General features: G+C 34.5%; 1 protein-coding gene across 2 annotated transcripts in view; it reads right to left on the bottom strand.

The window, feature by feature from the left end:
- The window catches only part of NAA15 (N-alpha-acetyltransferase 15, NatA auxiliary subunit), a 72,550-nt gene that overhangs the window by 6,577 nt on the left and 43,668 nt on the right, over window positions 1-22,305 (bottom strand). Inside the window, exons 11-18 of one of the 2 annotated variants that reach the window (XM_016210190.2) lie at window positions 18,697-18,866; window positions 17,419-17,571; window positions 16,752-16,880; window positions 15,470-15,683; window positions 11,382-11,575; window positions 7,036-7,144; window positions 5,008-5,106; window positions 896-1,039 (exon numbers count right to left, since the gene is read on the bottom strand). In XM_016210190.2, coding sequence (XP_016065676.1) covers window positions 896-1,039; window positions 5,008-5,106; window positions 7,036-7,144; window positions 11,382-11,575; window positions 15,470-15,683; window positions 16,752-16,880; window positions 17,419-17,571; window positions 18,697-18,866 — 1,212 coding nt within the window. Of the gene's footprint in view, window positions 1-895; window positions 1,043-5,007; window positions 5,107-7,035; window positions 7,145-11,381; window positions 11,576-15,469; window positions 15,684-16,751; window positions 16,881-17,418; window positions 17,572-18,696; window positions 18,867-22,305 lie in introns of both variants that reach the window. The other variant, XM_016210189.2, reaches the window with a different exon arrangement.

The following is a 22,305-nucleotide window of genomic DNA, read 5'->3' as shown; positions in this document are numbered from 1 at the left end:
CTTTATTAGAAAAATGAGAATAGCCACTTGAAACATTGTATTTTTTTAAAATTGTAGACGGTAGACCAGAAACAGTCTAACTAGAAGGTGAAGGCCTAAGAGGGGTGGAGGCAGGGTGGATGGAGGCGAAGGGGGGGGGGGGGGGGTAATGGGGGACATCTATAATAGAGTCAACAATAAAAATTTTAAAAAGAATGATTAAGGTAAGAGAGACTACAAAGAAATGCAAATATTCTAACAGGATGCCTTTCGTGGCAGGACCATGGGTAGTTTTCTTTCAAAATTTAGCATAATTTGGGGTTTAGGGGAATACCCAACTCTGATGTCTGAGCCAAAATCTGAATTCAGAATTGCACAAAGGCATACAAAGCTGCTGGGTTTCTTAGCCAGGTATTTTAAAGCACCCTGCTAAAGCACCAGCCATGCGATCCCATCAAGTCCAGAATTTGGCTTATAGCACAGACTCTTGCCAGATGACCCTTGCCTGTGAGATGGTTTCAGGTGTGTAGTACTATCAAGTCTGCAATCTTACATAAACGAGAAATGGAAGATGATGGTCACATCCAAGTTAATTTTAAGGCCACACTGATGGGAGAAAGAAGTAGAAAGCTCCTCCTTTATCGCATGTAATATATATAACTAAATTCAGTTATACCTGCTTCTCTGTAATGCCTATGTTGAACCAGGAGAAACTACTGACCTTGATTCAAAGTCAAAGTTTTGTCTAGGAAATTTAAAATTGTATGGGAAGCATATTTAAGCTGCCTGTTTTCTTGGATTAAAATGTGACATACATACACTGCCTCTTCCATGCAAAAAATGTGTAATTTTGTTACTGACCCATTAAAATAAAAAATAAAGTTGTGTTAGGTGGTCAAGATAAGGACACAATTACCTGATAATCTGTGTGGCAATGAATCAGAATTCCTTTTCAGAAAAGTCTCATTAAAATTCTTTGGATTCGTTGCTCCAAAAAGACGATTCATTTCTTGTTTTAATACTGTTCTAACTGCATCAGGTAAATCTTTACTGTCACACACTGCTGAACAAATGAAAAACAAACTCCATTAGCAGGCAGAAAGTTTGTAGGAGTTAAAACAAATCTTCTGACAATTCAACATTTAAAGAGCTTACCTATATTAATTTAAAGAATTTAAATTTAAATGTGTCAGCGGAGTAATCTAATGAGTTTCTAAAGGCACTCAAAGACATTTCACTAACAGATCATTTATTTCCAGAAAACAGAAAGCAAAGTAGATGACAAAAGACGTAGTTCCACAGCCTTATAAACTCCTAGGTGTTACTCCTATCAACTTTAAAGGGAGTCTGCAAAGCAGGGACTTGAAGGCACCTACCTGGTAAATAATGTCACAGCAAATAGTGCTGAAGACAACAGAATTTTCCTCACCATCTCCATCTTCTTCTATACCCAAGTAAGGTATTACAAACTTATCAGTATTATAAGAAAACATGGTTAACTTCTTTGACCTTTATTTTCAGGGGCTATGTGAACTGAGCTATCACTAAGGAATAAATTCCAAAGGACAACCAAAGTATTTTCCTGTAATGAATACATGTAGCCATCATATTCCCAGGCCTTGAGATTTGGAGAGAGAAAAGCTGACCCCCACCTCTCTGGACTGAATCCTAGTTATGCTTGTTTCATTGCAGGCATACCCCAGCAATGTCGCAAGTTCAGTTCCAGACCACTGCAATAAAGTGAATATCACAATAAAGCAAGTCACACAAATTTTTTGGTTTCCCAATACATACTAAGTTATGATTATGCTATATTAGTCTATTCTATTAAGTGTGCAACAGCATTGTCTAAAAAAATGTACATGTCTAAATTTAAAAAATATTTTATTGCTAAAAAATGGTAACTATTATCTGAGCCTGTTGCAAAAAAGGTGCTGATGGACTTTCTCAATGAAGAGTTGCCACAACTTTCAATCTGTAAAAAATGCAGTATTTGCAAAATATAATAAAGCAAAGGACAACAAATGAGGTACACCTGTATTATTTTGGTATAGAGACAAAGTCTGAATCTTTGAGCCAGACAGACTTGTGTATGGACCTAGGTTTGGACAAATAATAACTTCTTTGGCTTGGATGGGCATGGCTCAGCCGTTGAGCATCGACCTAGGATCCAGGCGATCGGGGTTCGATTCCCAGTCAGGGCACATGCCCGGGTTGCGGGCCTGATCCCTGGTCAGGGGCGTGCAGGAGGCGGCTGATCAATGACTCTCTCATCATTCATGTTTCTCTCTCTCTCCCTCCCTCTTCTTTCCTCTCTCTGAAATCAATAAAGATATATTTAAAAAATAAAAATAACCTCTCTGAACCTATTTCTTAATCTATAAAATCGAAGTGATATCCAACCTAGAAGGATGACAGTAAGGAAAGGATAAATTATATAATATATAATAGATATTCAATAATAGATATATAATAGATATCCAATAAATTATAGTTACTATTTTTGTCATAGATTGAAAACATAAGTGGATTTTTCTTTGGTTAGGAACTATGGTGGTGGCTTTCAAACTTTGCCTACAACCAAGTGTTTGTACTTGGATGAATATGTATCCTAGATACACAAATTATGTGAAGCTAGTTTCACAGAATACTGATCCTTACTTTGTGCAATGCAGGCTGGTATTTTCTACTTTATTTTTATTTTAGGTTCAAATGCTGGTAACAACCCACTAAATTGCTTCCACTGTCTTAACAACAGATCACTACCCTACGTTTAAAAAACACTGAACTCTTGAGTAGTAACTAAGTAATATGTTCTACAATAAGTAGTAAGTGAATAATTGATTGATATGCCCTTTGTTGGTTAAACAGCATCTCTCTATGATCCTATAGAACTTCGTGGTTCAAATAAATGAGCTACTAGTTAAAGAATTTAGCTTTACAGTCATTATGGCTGCACTTTCAAAACTTGGTTTAAAGGAATCCTGTGGGGTATAACAAAGATGCCCCAATTTTGTGTCTCTGTTTAAGTACACACCTGTTCTTAACAAAGCTATTAAGCAGTCCACCCAACTTCTTGAAGGTTTTTTGAAGACACAGTGCATCTTTATCAATACAAATTATCACTGCTTTCATCACTTAAATTTAGTCAAAGTAAGGATCTCTTTGTAAATGTCTTTCTGACAATGTCAGCTGAACACCTGGAGAAATGGGAATAGCTAAGATGCATTTAATTTTCTGAAACAACTGTTGCAAGAAAATAGTCACATGTTCATTAATCCACACTTATCACAAATCCATTTAGAAGTGCAATTTTTAATGCATTTAAAGGAAAGTCTCTAATTCCATGGCACTTATATGTACTACTTTACTATCTTTCACAAAAGAATTGATTGTGTAAAACCAAAGTGTGGCCCTGGCCAGGTGGCTCTGCAGTTGGAGCACTGGTCCATGAACTGAAGGGTCCTGGGTTCGATTCCCGGGATATCAAGGGCATGTACCTGGGTTGCAGGTTCCATCTCCAGCCCTGGTTGGGGCCAGTGCGGAAGGCAACCAATCGATGTGTCTCTCTCTCATCCATGTTTCTCCCTCATCTCCCTCCAAGCCCCTTTCCCTCCACTCTCTTTAAAAATCAATGGAAAAAATATCCTTGGGTAAGGATTAACCAAAAGAAACAAACAAAAAAACCACAGGAAAAAAACAAAGTGTGTATGTTACTTTCGAAAACTTAAATAGTGTAAGTACATTCCATCCTAATTAAGAATGGATTAAAACTATTATTTCTTGCCTTAAATTTCTGGTTCATGATTTTGGAGTTTTTTTTAATACAAAAAAGAGAATAAAAAGAAACTTCTTTATTTTTTCTAAAAACAGCAATTCCTTCTATTTTGTATAATGTGGTTATATTATTTACTACTTTCTGAATTTAAAAAGACTGAGTAAAAACATTTCTATGACTCCATTTCTGTAACAGGAATAATTTCTTTGACAAGCCCTGGTTGGGGCCAGTGCGGAAGGCAACCAATTGATGTATCTCTCTCACATCAATGTTTCTTTCTCATCTCCTCCCACAGAGATGATTATATATTTAAATATATAATTTAAATAAGGCTTTACTTTTCCTCTGAAGACAAAACAATGTTCTTAATTGGGACAGTTTAGCAAATTTCAAAACAATGATTGGAATGTCTGGTTTAAATCTCCTTATTTTATATAATGTATGAATTCTTATGGGCCTGAGTATTTAGCAGTGAGATAACTAATTTAATAGTATTTCTAAATTCCATACGTTGTTCTAGAAAAAATTCCATTTCTCCTCCAGTTACTTAAAAATCAAAACAACACTACTTGACTAGAGTACTTTACCTACATTTAAAGCTCTTGTAGTAGATAGAATAATATGAAGACCTGGGCTCTCATCCCTGCCTCACTACTATTATCTGTTATCTTGAATAAGTAATTTAATCTTTAAGGGTCCCAAATTTCTCAACTATAAAATGAGAGAGTTAGCATAAAATTCCACCTTTCATTCTCTAAAATTCTGTAGTTGGACTTTACATTAAAACTAATGTATGGAATTCTCATCAAAATATTTGAAAAGTATGATTGTTTTAAAGCTCTTTTAAACCTACACATATTTAGTAACAAAAATTACATGACTTAAAGGATTGTGCTAAAGACCAATAAATAAGGAGATAACCAGTCCATTTCAAAGAGATTCAATTTCAGAACAATTTACTAACAAGCTTAATATAATAAAATGATTCAAAACTTCAACTTACATGTGTTTTAGAAACAGAAACAAAGGTGACTGTCAAATACCTGAACTGAACAATTCTATATCAAAATTAGTCAACATTTTAGCCTTAAGAAGACCTTCCACACAAAGACAAGAACCCTGCTTTTTGCCTCAGCTAATTTAATATGCAACAGCTTTAAAATGATTGAGTTTATGATGGTAAACTACAGATCACTTATACAGTCTCTCTCAACTACTGTAATCAAGTATTTAAGAAATGGAAAACATACCAGTACTAAAGAGTCGAATCATACACTCATGCAGCCAGGGATGACTAGAATCAACAGCAAATGCCCTCTTTACTGATTGTAGCATCAAAAGAAACTTTTCTATAAAAAGAAAAAGTGAGATATATTTTTTTCATTTGATAAAATAAGATGCCCTCTTTTGGAGGACTAAGACCTTACAAATAGAAAAACTAATTTAGAGTCAATCACATCTGAACCACAAAACATATGACTGAAGCCAATGATTTCCTCAGATTAGCAATGTCAGCTATTTCCACACAACCTTCTTTAAGAAAAAAGGTCTTATGAAGTATAAAAAATTTAGATAGTGCTCAACAATATTTGAACTAATGCCGTATCAACAAAGAAAGAAATATGAAGCCATTTCATTTCCTAACCTCCTTTAATCAAAATAAAGGGATTTTTCCTCACTACTTAGAAAACGTAATTATTTATATGCTTAAAACTATCTCCTTTCTTGCATTTCCTGACATGTGTAAGGATCTGTTCCTCTCCTGTCAATCCCCTGGCTCTTCTTCCCCCTGAAAGGTAGAGTTTTCAGTGATATTCTAGTCTCTGTCTACACTATTTGTCACTCATACCCCCATGTTCCCAAACTTCAGCAGTGCTTCCACCTGTTGAATGGAAGTTTGCACCAGAATTCTCACCATACTTCTACCATCTATGATTACGTCTTTGTAAGACTCCCCTAATTTGGTCCATTTTCCAAATACCAAATTCAAAACCCCAGGCTTTTCTGATCCTTTCTTTTCCCTTACCCTCAACACTCAGAAAGCTAAAAACACTGCCATGCCCTTTGTCACGACCCATTTCACTCTCCTGCAATGGACTGCTAATGCAGAGAGCGCTTCAGAGGTCAGAACACAGCCAAGAAGCCAAGTGAATGGAATTTAGATCTCCCTTCCCCACTTTAATCAGAACAGCTATTACATTTTACACTTTGGGAATGATTTAGGAGTACTGGTTAAAAGGAAGCAGTAGTAACTGTTAAAAGTTTAAAATTACTGGACTATTTATTAAACTTATTTTCCAAATTATAACACAATCATTGTGGAAAATAGAAAATATAATAGAAAATATTTTAGGCATTCAAATTCCACCTAGAGATAACCTCTGTTTTATCTATTTCTTCCTGGCCACTTTTCTACTGTACATATTCATTAAAGTATCTTATTAAAATGAAAATCAAGCTATAGTTAGTTTTGTGTCCTATTTTCAAACAATAGTATATGGCAACTTTTCTCCAACATTATAAGTTACTTTTGATAAACATGATTTTTAATGGATACTCTATAGAGGTACCATTTTATTCAATTTAGTTACACTGTCTGAAGACAATCTTCTATTGGATCTTACTAACCAGTTTCCCTTCCCTTCAATATGTATCACCCTCATAATTTTTTTTTTTCAATAAACCATTTGGATTACACCAATTCAATCCCATAGAATCTTTTTAGTATCTACTATAGATAGTATAAGCAACTATACTGCTCAGGCAGTATAGTCAATCTCAACATTATTTATACACACTTGTGTTTTCTTAACAAAGCTTCTTCCCTTCTATGCATCTTTCCTTTTAGAAATATGAGCCATCCTTCAAGATATACCTCAAGCATCACTTCTATTTTTAACAACAGCTAATAATAACTAACATTAATGCTTACTGTGTACCACACACTATTCTAAGTTCAACATGTATTAAGTACACACACACACACACACACACACACACACACACACACACACACACACACACACACAGGAGTTACTATATCTGACCCTAATCCTAGTTATGCATGTGCATCTATTGTTGATTTTAATGTCCAAGAAGAGATAATCATATCCTTGTACCTCACCACAACATTTTGTGCATAGCAGGCATTTCTGGGAGGAAGCTGAATTGGCATTTGCCAAAAAATCCTACAGTGGTGAGGCTGTTGGAGTTGGGAGACTATATCTAAGAAATACAATGATCAATGTTATCAGGGCCGCTATATCCTAATTGCCTACCTTTCCTAAAGTAAATCTCAAAGGCAAAAAGATGAGTTTCTATCTTGTTCTTCACCAAGTTCTTCAACGGTGTTAAAAATTTAATAGCTTCTTCCAATGGAGTTTCAACCTAACAAAAGTAAAAGATATTATACAAATGGAAACAAGATTTGGGGGGAGATGTGATGTTACTCTTTTTATTAAAAACACTTAAAAAAAATCACTTACCTGTCACCCAGGTATAACTGTCATATTTTAAATTTCCATAATCTAAAGAAGGAAGATTTTGAACTCTAAAACTCTTCACTGGTTTTTAACCATAGAGACTGTATTATTTCTGGATAGAAACTATCCAAGTAAAGAGGAAGATACAATAGAACCAGGGAAAGAAAGACAGTAAAAGAAACAGGTAAGATAACCAAAGGGGGGAAAAAGAGGGGAGATGTGAAACAGGATAAAGAGGGGTAAGAACACTGTAGAGAACATTACAGAATGAGTGAATATTGTTTTTCAATTCAAAAAAGTGAGCATAACCAAGCTATTAAAAAAAATTACAATATCCATTCTGTTTTGCTTTGTTCCACTACAATTTCTTTAGAAGTCCTTATTGTTCAAATGCCATATTAATGGTGAGATGGAATTTGAAAAGATTTCTATTTATAGAACTCTATCTCTACCACCTTTTAGTAATTACATAAATATCATATGAATCACATACTTATAATCATTACTGGGCAGGTATAATGTTTACTATGTAACTGTACTACTGTTATACTCTTAAACTGAATATTGAGACAAGACTATTCTCTGTAGACTGGGGTGAGGGTGGAGAACACCATATTTATCAGAAGAGCACTGAACATCCAGGTCCTGTATTTCTCCTCTCTCATGAGAGGCAGTAACAATTTATCCTCAAGGGAATGTGGATTTGCCATATCTGCCCAACATGCATCTCCCAGTACAGTAACTGTAGTTTCACCAACACAGACTGGCCAAGGAAATTATTTCACAGCATTTAAAAAAAAAAAAATTAAGCAATGAAGTGTTATCTATGGGAGTTACTTTGTACCAGCGTGTGAAGCAGCTGGCATTATTCTGAATACATGCTCTAAACCAGAAATCAGTACATGGCACTGCAACTATAACAGCTACAGATACTATGAAATAAAGGAAGAAATAGGGGCCCTCATAAGTATGTCTTTCTGACACATTTGTAAATATTTTACTTCTTATTCCCATAATTCTAAGTTCTACTGAATTGGAATTTGTGGTATACAGTGGAGAAATGTCTACCAGAGAAAGGAAAAGAACTGGAAAATGAAATTGCCACTGGTCTATATCAAGCTTTTCATGACTCTAGGGGTATAGACTGAAACGAGGATCACTGAGATATGGCTGCTACTAAAAAATGGAAAGAGCCCTGGCTGGTGTGGCTGTTGGTTAGGATGTCGCCCCATGCACCAAAGGGTCAGGGGTTCAATTCCCAGTCAGGGCACATACCCAGCCAAGGTGCATATGGGAGGCAACCAATGTTTCTCTCTCTCATCGATGTTTCTCTTCTCTCTCTCTCTCTCCCTCTCTCCTCCTCTAATTAGTGAAAAACATGTCCTTAGGTGAGGATTAAAAACAAACAAACAAAAAAACAGAAACAAGGAATACAGGGAAGCTGAATCAGTACAAGCATTATACTAACTGAAACCATCTCCTACGCATTTGGGGTCCTATGTTTACTGACTGGAGTAATGGATGGGATTGCCAGCATTATCCATATTCTTTTTTGTCCCTCAAAAAAAAATTTATACCGCCATGAATTTACTTAAATAAATGTAGAATGGAACTGCACTGATGGACAATGTAAGACATTTGCAAGGGCAGTTTTGATCACATTAATTTATAAACTAACCAGAAATCTAATCTGTTAAAATATGTTGTGTAGGATTATATCTCCCTACACTCCCAGCATAGAGACAAAAAGTTTAAAACTATTAAACCCTATACAGACAGAATACTAAAGACTCATTATTCCTGATAAAGGACATGTATGTATGCACAATATGGAAGAAAAATCCAGCTGAGATGAATACTGACTGAAGGCAAGGAGAACCATACGAGGGGCAGTGCACAAGGGAACTCATAAATAACAACTACTGCCTCATGATAGGATGAAGAAACAAGCAACACAGCGTCCACCAAGACTTTAGATTTTATACTTCATTAACTGAGTGTTAAACTCACTAACTAAACCTGTTCCTATTTTCCTTTTCTTCTTTTTAACAGGAACTACTAATTTAGTAATGCTTTTATTTATGTTATATATATTCTCAACTGGAGACACTAAACTTACCATTTACCACATGTAAGAATGCTCAAATATAGGATCCCAAACAAGCAAGTACAGATTATAGGCCCAGACATAGCAGGCAGCTTTTAAAGTGGCCTACAATGTCAGCTCTGGTTCTGATGGCTTGATGTAATTTGGCATTGCCACCACACTGAGTATATGGGTAAATGTAGTTGCTATTAGATGGGGGGCATCTTGGAGACAGTTATCCTAGGAAGAATGTTCTGTGCCTAACAGGTAAGAATAGTTTTTACTGAAGAGAAGTCCACGAAACTGGGAGTCTTCCATCTAGGCTTCCTCCAAATGAAGCACTTTCTGTAAGCATTATTTTGTTCTGAAACTCTACAACCCCCTAGCTCCAAAGAGTAGACTACAACTTGACATCTGGCTCTAAAGCAGCCATAACAATCTTAACAAAAGGAAAACGCAATAGTCTATTAAAAAGCCTGGTATAGAATTCTGCTCTGCAGCAGTACTTAATCCAAATAGATCCTCTCCTTTAAGACCTATAATGCAAAACATGAAAAGTTAGAGAAAAAAGTCATTAAGGAAAGTCATGGGGTAGAGAGGAAGCAAGTAAAAATAATAATGGTGGCAGCAAGTCAGTTATGGTAGTAAAGTAGTGGTAATAAAGAAAGCTGAAGCATAAAGACGGAGGGCCCCTGAAATTGATATTATCCCTGAGTAACTGCAGCTATCCATAAGGCCGAAAAGGTCAATTTTCTTCTTTTTCTAATCCTCACCCAAGGAGTAAGGATATTTTTTCCACTGATTTCTAGAGAGAGTGGAAAGGAGGGGAGAGGGGGGGAGAAAAAGAGAAAGATCGATGTGACAGAGACACGTCAATTGGTTGCCTCCCACATGCGCCCCAAGAGGGAGCAGGGATTGGACCTGCAACCCAGGTACGTGCCCTTGACTGGAAATGAACCCTTGACCCTCTGGTGTACACGCCAATGCTCTAACCAAGGAGTCACACTGGCCAGGGCGTAAAAGGTCAACTTTTTGTGCTTGCTTACTTCCCTGTATATCCCTCCAATAAACTCCTCAAAACAATAAAAAGGTAATGTATCTTATCCTAGAAAATATACAATTATTTGTGAATATACTTATCAATATATCCTTGTGAAATCCAAGCTAGATTTCTCTATAGTTCTTAAATAGCAATAATGCTATGAGATATTACTGTCACCATCTTCTCTGGTATAATTCTAAAACTATCTTCCAACTCTATTTGTTAGGTATTATAATTTTCCTTAGTTATAAAGCATTCAATGATTTTTTTAACTTTTAGTTATTAGTAAGGCTAAAACTGAACTCTAGGGTAATGTCCTCATTACTTTATTACTTTAACATAATCAATTGTGCAATTATTTTTACATGGAGTAGGAGGACGTCAAGGGCCAGAAGAGAAACTGTATAGGTATGTTATTAATCAAAATGGTTCATGTGACAATGATTATCTTATCTTGGTTTCAGCTTAAGGTATTAGGTTTAAATAGCAAAGTCCAATAAAGAAATACTGTAAACTGGCAACATGGGTTAGTGAAAGATACACATACAGAACTCACTTTTTAACAAGTGAGTCCCTATATAAAAATTTGCCTAGATATAAAAACATGCATGTTACTACTTATAAAGACACTACTTTCTTTACACATATATTTTCTCTAGCCCAAGCATCTCTGCCTAGTATTTTCCTAGTCCCAATTTATAGATGAGAAAAACATCCAAGAGGTTAGACACAGTGTCCAAGACACACAGTGAAGTATAGGAGCTGATACGTGGACCCAGATAAGAATGACTCAGAAGCCCAAACTTTCCACTACACCATATAGATTACCCTGATTGGGATCGTTATTTTAAGTTTTAAATGTGAAATGTGATCAAGGGGGAAAAAGACAATAAAATTAAAATGACTTTTTGCTATAAAATCTATAATCAAAATGGTTGAATAAGATAATTAAAAATGACAATAGCTGGTCATAAAATTTCACTCAGTTGCACTATAAACACCATTATCAAGTACCTTGGCCAGTTTCTCGGGGATAAGCTCTTCTTTTGGACCTCCAATTTCCTCATCATCATCATCCTTCTTCTTTTTCTGATTTCTCTGCTGCTTTTCTTTTTCTGCATTTTTTTTCTCTTCTTCTATCTGGGCTTTCTTTTGGGCTCTTCTTTGTTTATTACGTAGCTTCTTTAGTTCTTTGTCAGACATGTTTGCTATAGGCAATAAGTGTTAATAAAATTATAAGTATGTTAATCAGATTAGTAATGATCAATTACTACTAAATATTCCCATACAACTCCCATAAAAATATTACATTATACATGTTCATATACCAATGTGTACCTAGCCTTTTAATGGGTCCACATCTGATAGAAAGCACTGTAACCTCTTCAAAATTGTTTTGAGAACAGATGGAGACCTGGTGGTACAACCACAGCAAAGCATAAACGTATAAGAGTTCCTACAGCAGTATTAAATTACTTACAATTCTAGGAATATAACAAGCAGTTTCATATCCCTATGATTTTGGACTATGGTTTCTCCTAGTGATGCCTTCTCTATCCTTATCAAATAGTTATTCTCTACTCTGTGCTGCCACTATGCCTTATACACAGAACGGGGCAAAAGTAGGTTTACAGTTCTTTGCATGGAAAATACAATTATTAATAAATAATAACACAAGAATAAACTGTCTTTCACATACTCACAACTGTAAACCTACTTTTGCCTCACCCTGTATTTTGCTTGTCACAAAACTTGGTGTATACATGTTTCTGATTTAGACTGCAAGCAAACTGGTGGCAGAGACCATGTCTTACTTGTAATCTTTCTTTCTCAGGGCCTCACAATGAATAATTATATGGTAAATTAAAACTCTGACATTGAATATTAACATCACCCTGGCCTGATAGCTCAGTTGGTTAAGAGTATCATCCCCATACACCAAGGCTGTGGGTTTGATCTCCAGTCAGGGCACATATAAGAATTAACCAATGAATGCATAAATAAGTGCACCAACAAATAAATGTTTCTCTTTTAAAATTTTTTAAATTTTTCAAAAAAGAAAATTAACAACATCTCTTGAGGTAAAACTGAAACATCTCAAAAGTAAGTCTGGAAATCAAGACACTATGCCCACAAACCACATTCCTTTTTCATAGTTTAGTTCATGATAAAAACTGAGCGGGGAATATGATGACATGTTGAAGAGTCTATTTGGGGGTAAAAAAAGTCACCCTCTCCACCTCACATACAAAAATCAATTCCAGAAGATTAAATAGTCAAATGTAAAAATAACAAAACAAGTATTATATAAAAAAAAGATATTTATAAATATATTTAAATTTTGAAGTAGAAAAGCCCTTCCAAGCAAAACCCAGAAGCCATTAAAGGCTAAAAAAACTTATCTCATAAAAACTAAACCTTTTACATAACGAAAGATACCCACCATAAATATAGGTAAAACCTAGCTGACAGAAAGAAAATATTTGCAATACATAAACAAGTATTAGAGTTCTGAACATGTGCAGAACTTATACAAATCAAAAAGTTTAAAATGGGCAAAAGACATTAACAACAGCCAATTCACAGAAGATACATATACAGATGTACAACTCTTAAAAATCTAGGAATTTATAAATTAGGTACTTTCCCCAAAATAACAAAAAAGTAAAGGATGAATAACTGTCAGTGCTAGCAATAAAGTAAAATAAAGACAATCTGAACACAGTGTTGGTGGCAATAAAAACTGATAACCCTTTTATGGAAAGCAATTTAACACTATTTCAAATTCTATTTGACCCAGCAATTTCCACTTCTAACAGTCCATGCTAAATAAATACGTGCATAATGCTATACAAGGACATTTACTAAAGCACGGTGATGGTGAAAAAAGAAATCCACATAGATTCTTACATAGCAATTAAAATGATTAATAATGATAATAAACTACATCCAGACATGGAACAATACCATGACATGAAAACAGAAAAGTGTAAGTTGCAGGCCACTGGGTATGTTATTATCCCATTTATGAGCTTAAAAAAAATTTAAAAAGGAAAACCGAACTACAAAGAACCACTCTGAAACGTATGTGTAAAGTATATGTACACATAAAACTCTGAAAATTATAATTGTGTACAAAGGAAAGTGAACCTTTCATAGGGATGACCGTTTGAAAGGCAATAACCTTTGGGTAGGAGAAAAGTGAAAGGAGATTTCTCACACTTGTTAGGTATATTTCTGAATTGTTTCAATGTTGTATAGAGTTTACTGTGTATTATTTGTACAATAAGAGGAACAGGAGGAAGACAGGAAATGTGAACAAAAAGGTAAACAAAAAAGCCAAAGGATGTCAGTTCTCAGCTTCAACTATAAATTGTCCTGTAGAATCTTACTGGCATTTTCTTTCTACTTGAAGAAACAACAGGTAGCGACAGATTCAAGTGAAATCTGTATAAGGATTTCAATGTGTGACCTTAGAAAGTTCTAAACTGTTCTTGCCTAACAGGAAGTAAAATTTAATAGCAAATTAACAAAAAACACACAAAGGTGGTTAGCAGGAAGAAGGATACATAAAGCAACCAACAGTAACATCAGAAGAGGAATAAATTTAGGACTGAAGAAAAAATTCTAACACTTTTATGCCTCAACTCCTGTAACATTTTTGTCACGAGTCACAAAATATTTGGACATACAATTAATTTATATCCTTTTACATGCCTAGATCACTTTCATTCTGAGATTCTTTTCCAAATAATTATCTAAGGAAGATTTCTCCCTGCATACCCAGACACCCTGGTATAAAAAAGGCATGTTAAAAACTGGTCAAACAAACGATAAGTCACTGGGCAATTTTACTAGCTTGGTTTTTAATGTCCAAGCGATATTCATCTTTCAGTAGGTTAATTATAAATTATTAAAAAGAGGAATAACTAGCCCTGCCAGGCGTGGCTCAGAGGTTAAGTGTCGACCTAGGATCCAGGCGATCGGGGTTCGATTCCGGGTCAGGGAACATGCCTGGGTTGTGGGCTCGGTCAATGACTCTCTCATCATTGATGTTTCTATCTCTGTCTCTCCCTCTCCTTCCCTCTCTCTGAAATCAATAAAGATATACTAAAAAAAAAAAAAAAGAAGAATAATAACTAGACATACTGACAGTCAACGTTAATGTAGAATGCCAGCATTATTTATACAGTTAGAAATTTATAGTACTGGAGCTAGCAATTTACAGTATTGGATAAACCAGTTATTAAATGTAAAACTCATGAAATTCAACTTCTTAAAAGCTAATTATAAGTTACAAATTAAAGTCTTACTTAACTTTTGACAGTATAAACAGTATTTTTCTTTTGCTGCTTAGAGAAATTCACAAAGTGACTGTCATCATTTTCTAAGCATGTATACAGTCATCCCTCAGTATCCTCAGGGGACTGGTCCCAGGAACCCCCACCCCCATAACAAAATCCACAGATGCTAAAGTCCCTTATATAAAAGAGCAGTATTTGCATATAACCTATATTTGCATATAGGCTACAGCACTACAGCACGGTATGACTACATATCACTTCGTCTGCACAGATTCAGTACAGTGCTTGGCAGATGACAAATTCAAGTTTTACTATTTGATACTTTCTGGGATCCCTCACTCATTATTTCCTTTCTTTTTTCTTCTTTTTTAATTCTCACCCAAGGATATGATCCTATTGATCTTTAGAGAGAGAAAGGGGCAGAGAGAGGAAGGGAAGGAGGGAGAGAGGGAGAGAGAGAAACACTAATTCATCACCTCCTGTACACGTCTCAATGGGGGATCGAACCCGCAACTTAGGTATGTATCCTGACCAAGAATCAAATCCAAGACCTTTTGGGGCACTGGACGATGCTCAAACCAACTGAGAGATCCAGCCAGGGCCCCCGCCTCATTATTTTCAATCCATGTTTGGTTGAACCCACAGATGCAAAACCCACAGATGTCAAGGGCCAGTTATAGTATCTTCCCACAAGGTGCTTAACAAAATGCTCAGGAAAAATTTATATTACACAAAAACATAAATACACATACACATACCATAGTAAACAATACAACATCTTTGTGTATTATACCATACCTGTATCAGCTTCATGTTCTTTATTCTCATCTGTAAGGGGGTTGTCATGAAGCTTCAAATAGATCTCTATAGCAATTCTTGCTGCCTTGAAGTAAAATGGATGCTGTCGAAGTACATCTTCTAGTTTTAATAAGTCCACATATGATCTAAGGGTAATCTTCCTCATACAGTACGTATGAAAGTCAAACTGGTCATCAGTGATTTCTATAAAATGCTAACAAAATTGTCTTTTTTATTATACTGAAATACAGCGATGTCAAAGAAAACTACAAAAATCAAAGCCTTGGAATTACTTGTGTCCTAGTCATGAAAAAAATTAGTAAAATAAAAAGTTACAATCATTCAATATAAATACTCTGCATATCAAATAAGCAAATACAATTGGCCATCACCTAGCAAAGTATATGGCATACATGAGGTACTGAATTACTTGTTCAATGAAAAGGAAACACAATGCTTTAAAACATATATTTATTCCTTCCTTAATTATACTTAAATAAAGCTATCAAGACAAATCAAACAGTATACACAATGATGCAATATAGATTTACATGTTAAACATTCAGTTTTTATGTTCAGAATGATTTGCAAAGTATTATAATATGCAGTATTTGGAAATTTTTCTGAGAATACAAATCTGAATGCTATGCAATGGTAATACTGGTATGTAGAAGAGAAATCAATTAGCAAGTAAATCAAGCAACCAGTAACTAACACAATTCAACTAAGCTCTGGGGTTCTCTACTTAACAACAAAACAAGCATGAAATTATATAAACTATTTTTATCTGGGAAAAACACAAAAAAAATCAAAGAGGACTAAGAAAACAATGAATTTATCAAAAATAAGGAATTACACAGGCTACTGAAAGATTGTAAAAAGGCTTCAAAGCTCTTATCTCATAAATATCAAGGGTATATGGCATCACTGATCAAATCTATGACAAACAGTTTTCTAGGATAACTTGTTGACCTTTGTATGTATTACTAAAGAAACAGCATCTGTTTGAAAGAAACATTAAAAAATAAATCAATGCAACATAAGATACAAACTTTCCATAAAGATTTTTACACAATTCTTGCAGGAAGAGTAGAGAATAGGGAAATCCACAGAAAATGTAGCCTGTAATATTTCCACTATAAAAACTGAAAAATGTAAATACTAATATTTAGAAATCACTTACTATGACTTATAAAGAGAAAAGAAAAAACAACAGGACTTGCCCCAAATACTTAATATTTAACAGAAAAAAGTGAGAAACTCATATGTTCAGGGTACTTACTCTCTCAATCTCATGACATTTCTTAAGTGCTTCACCAAATTTATTCATTGTCTTATAAGCCTGGGCACATTCTGTCTGGAACCACATGCATTGCATTTCATTCAAATTCTCTACTGCTGATGTTCCTTCCTATGTGAAAATCACAGATATTCAAAACCATTTATCTTACCAAATACATTATTCCACCACAGGATTTCAGAAAAAGATGGTCAAATGATCTGAATTCTTTCAAAATCATTCTGTTTTTTAACCCATTCTCAGAGTAAGAGGGAATAGTTAATATGTGAAAGAAACTGAAATTATATTTCTAACCATTAAACAAAATATGTACCTTTGTAAACAATCAAAATATCTACATAATTGGGGTTGGAGAGTAACATAAGCAATAGAACACTAGCACATAGCAGGTATTCAATTAATATTAGTTTCCTTCACCCCTAAAAAATTCCTCTGAACCCCCATCAATATAAATCGGAGTTTCAAAACCCATTATACAACCATCTAAGAAGGAAATAATGTTTTATACTAATATCGATTTTTCCCCCCGATAAAGTGATTTAATTAAAATCCTGACTATTTTGGTATTAAAAATATTAGGAACAAACTTTGAAAAATAAGGTATACAAGCAACTGTTTATTCATAAGAAAGAACATTAGCTGTACAAACCCTTGTAAACTTTGAGCACATTTCTTCAGCCTCCTTTATCAGATTGGCTTTTAGCATATACTTTGCACACTTGGAGTTGATAAATCTGTCTGCTGTGTCCAAAGCCTGGGCCTCATCCATCCACCTCGCAGCTTCTTTAATATTCCCAGCATGCTTACAGGGTACAAAAACAAAATAAACCGGTCAGTATGCTAATATTACTATGCAAGTAATTAAGTTACCTGTTGATAAATGACTAAAACTACAAATGAAAGAAAGGTATTCTTCCGACTCTTAAGACCCTAATCAAAGTAGATGCATAAATTCTGACATAATGTAAGTTCTGATACCTTTCTGGCCATGTAGAATACAGACTCTCTAATAGTCAAGACTTGTTTTTAACATTATTATCTGCTGTTATAACCTCATTGCCTACAACAGTACCTGGCACATAATGAATACTCAAAAATAATGGCTGAATCAAAGAATAAATAATAATTGAAATCTTTAAGTGAGAACAACATAATTCAATGTAAAGGTCATAAAAGGCAAAGGGATGACCAAATTTCTACCCAAAGGAACCATGAAACATTACTGATTGGATCATTAGTAGACATTCCACAATGACCTTCATTCTAATTCAACTAAATAGTCCATTTGGCAAAGCCACAAAACATTTGAACATAACCTGACTTTGAAAAGTGCTTTTAAAACATTACTTAATTTCTTTATTTTTGGCAAATAAATTATTGGTTTGTAATCTCTTTCCCAAGAACTTTTATTACTAAATTATATTTGTATTAAGAGCCAATTTCTTTTAAGATAATGCTAAACGATTAGAATATGATTAGAAATTCTCATGCAAAACCCAAGAGTTAAAGAGGCAAAAGAGATAATATGTAAAATTCACAGCAGAAACTTTAGTTTAATTCATTATCAGATACTGATATATGACCATACTCAAATGTTAACAGGAACAAATATTTTACAGCAAATATAATTACTTTCGATATACTCTTACTACTTAAAACCAAGAAAATGAGGTATATGTGTGTGAATGTATGAGAATATATAGTATGAATAACCATTTATAAGTATATGTGTGTATATAGAAATGAGTGATCCAATTAGCATGACCATGACAAGTCTAAAAGTAATCAGACTGAGTGTGCTATGCTTGTTACTTCATGCTTTATAGGCCATCAAATAGTCATTGTTATTATAGCATTAAGAATCTAAATACAGAAAAATTTTTTATGTCTCATTACCTTATAAAATAAAAAGAGAATAGATTTTTACCTTATAGATTTTAGCTTTCACAAGAAAGAGTTCTATCAGTGTAGGCGTACTTTCAATAGCAGTATTTATGTATTCGAGAGCAATAGATGGCTGACCAATTTTGTCATAATGTTGTGCCAAGTAGTATTGAACCCAAAGTAATGTGGTTGGTGGTTCCTCTTTTCCATCATCTTTAAAAAGTGGGGGAGGCAGGTGGGAGAGGAAAGAAACCAAGATTAGTCATTATATATATACATATATACATATATATTATATATATTAAGAGGGTACCCACCTCAAAATAGGTACTCTATTAATAAAGAAAGTAATTTGAACCATGTTATTTATATATCTAGCTATAAAATTACCCCTAAATTTACAAGATCTTTGGGTGGGACCACCACACTTTCTGTTCTGCATCAAGATAGCCCCTAGCACAATGCTTTGCATTTAATAAGAAATTTACATAATAAACAGCAGATAAATGAAATCAAAGATATAACAAATTACCTAAAAGGAAACTGAAAGGGGTGGGGAAAGACAAGTTGTACTAGAACTATGAGAGTGTATTGACCAGGGAGTTATATATAAGAAGAAAAAAAAAATCAAAAGAAACCTTTCATTAATGTGAGATTTAAAAAAAAAAAAGAAGGCCCAACTGTTTAATTGGGTTTCTAGCTATATACTAAACTATACATATATTTGTGACATGGTTATTTTAAATTCTGGTGATTATTATACTCTAATATTATGCTGAATATGCAACAATTCATAATTGGGGTAGAATAAAAACTATACCCAGAAAAGAGATAAGTAAAAATGCTTATTCAATGTTTTAGTTCATAATTTAATTTTTATATACTCATAAGAAAATGTGTAAGTTAAATATACAACCCACACATTAAAAAGTGCCTTTTTAACACAAATTTCTAAAATCAGAGAATTGTTATTTGCTTTCAAAGAAAGCAATAGATTGCTTTTTTTTTTTTTTTTTTCTGGTAAAAGTAGGATGGCTCAGTGGACAAACAATAGGAGTGGAACTCACCAACTCCCGATCTGATAGATCTGCAACTAAAGTGCTGCATATTCTTGGGCATGTCATTGAACCTCTTCCACATTTGTAAAATATGTAGGAAAATGCTGATAATCAAAGGAATATTATGATGATTAACCAATGAAACCATGGTAACGCCTTCTAAAAAGTATTATTAAAATTAATCTGAGACCTAGAAATAATGATCAACCCAATAGCAAGGAGAACCCCAGGTCCCATACTGGGCTTCCCCACTGCAAGAACCAGGGCTCCTTGGGAAAAACAATTGATTCCAGGTACATTATGGGTAGTGTACAAGATAAACTGGAATAATCTTGTCATACACCAAATTGCAAAGAAGCTATCTACTACCATGGTATAAGAAGGCTGGAAGCATTTAAAACTGCAATGATTTAAAACAGCAAATATGTTTAAATCCGAGAGTTCATAATATCTTTAAGACATGTACTAGGCATCTTTGAAGGATACTACTAAACCAATTCATTCTTTTGAAAACTGGTAAAGAGAAAAAAGGTAGAAGAGGCAGGGGAGAAAAGGCAGCATTTATCTTGCTTTTCCTATACACCATGAAATATTGGCTAAGCACAAACAGATGAAAAAATCTCGTTTAAGGTTAAAAAAAAAAAAAAAGAATGATGGAATATCACCAGTTTGTAATTCCTACCAGTTGTTAACATGCATAAGAAATACTACACGCCTCCTGATGGAAAAAACACCAACACCACCCATGAAATTCTGCTCACTGCTCTTATATTAAAACAAAACAAAAGCAAACAACCCCCCAAAATATTTAAATCTCATCAAGCACCTGGTCAGACCTGTCCATTAGAAGTTTCTGCGATGATTGACAGACATGTCCTGTATCTGCCCTGTTCGATATGGTAGGCAGTCTGCTTTAGATAGCTATTGAGCAGTATTTAAAACGTGGCTACTATAAATGAGGAACTGAATTTTCATTTTAATAGCCATATGTGGCTAATGGTTATCATATTAGACAAAACAACTGTACGCCCAACTACCAATTTAAAATAAATTCAGCCCGGCCGGGCATGGCTCAGCGGTTGAGCGTCGACCTAGGATCCAGGCAATCCAGGTTCGATTCCCGGTCAGGGCACATGCCCGGGTTGTGGGCTCGGTCCCCAGTCGGGACCGTGCAGGAGGCAGCCGATCAATGACTCTCATCATTGATGTTTCTATATCTCTCTCTCCCTCTCCTTTCCTCTCTCTGAAATCAATAAAGATATATTTAAAAAAATAAAAAATAAATAAAAATAAAAATAAAATAAATTCAGAGAACAGAGGAATAACATGTTAAGCAACACCATGAGGGTGCATTCAGCAAAATATAGACTGCAGGAAAACTCAAGAAAAACATCTAATTTTTTTTTTAAGTTTCTTTATCTTTATTGTTGAAAATATTACAGATGTCCCCCTTTCACCCCCATTGATCCCCTCCACCCCGCATCCACCCCACCCTCAGGCTTTCCCCATACCAATGTCTGTGTCCATGGGTTATGCATATAAGCATATAAGTTCTTTGATTAATCTCTCCCTACCCACTCCCCCCTCCCCATCTTCCCTCTGAGATCCCTCAGTCTGTTCCATGCTTCTATGTCTCTGGATCCATTTTGTTCATCAGTTTGTTTTGTTTATTATATTCCACATATAAGTGAGGTCATGTGGTATTTGTCTTTCTCTGACTGGCTTTTTCACTTAGCATAATACTTTCTAGTTCCCTCCATGCTGTGCCAAAGGATAAAAGATCTTTCTTTTTTATAGCTGCATAGTATTTCATGGTATAAATGTGTCACAACTTTTTTATCCACTCATCTACTGATGGGCATTTGGGCTGTTTCCAGATCTTAGCTATTGTAAATTGCGCTGCTATGAACATAGTGGTGCATAAGTTCTTTGTGATTGGTGTTTCAGGTTTCTTAGGATATATTCCTAGAAGTGGGATCACTGGGTCAAATGGCAGATCAATTTTTAATCTTATTAAAAATTTCTTTAACAAGCAAATTGCAGGAAGAAGAGAAGATGGAGGGGAACCTATAGATTAAAAGAGAGTTAAGAAACATATCAACCATATTCAAAGTATAGATTTCATCTGGATCTTCAAACTTCAAAAACAAAAGAAAAAAATGACATGTCTAAGGTACCTGGAAATATAAGCATGGACCTTTCTTTCTTTGAAATTAAGAAAGTATTAATGTTCAGGTGTGGTGATATTATGGTTACAATCTTTAGAATATTAAAATATTCATAATGAAATGATGTGATGTTTGGGATCTGCTTCAGAGTAACATGGCAATAGAAGAAAGTAGGTAAGAGTATAAATGAAATAAGTTTGCTCATGAATTAAAAATTGCTGGAGCTGGGTAGTGGGTAAATGGATAATCATTATATTATTACATCTAGTTTTGGAGATGTTTTTAAATTTTACCTAAAATGTTTTTAAATAAGCTAATGTGATTCTCTTCCTACCAAATATTTTCACACAATGTTCAAAATAATGCATCTCTAGCTTAAAGGGGGAAAAAAGGTTAAATATACTAAACTTACTGACTAAATAATGA

This window comes from Miniopterus natalensis, chromosome 4 (genome assembly GCF_054644295.1).
Source record: "Miniopterus natalensis isolate mMinNat1 chromosome 4, mMinNat1.hap1, whole genome shotgun sequence".
In the NCBI taxonomy this organism is placed as follows: domain Eukaryota; kingdom Metazoa; phylum Chordata; class Mammalia; order Chiroptera; family Miniopteridae; genus Miniopterus; species Miniopterus natalensis.
This window is presented reverse-complemented; position numbering and strand designations above follow the sequence as displayed.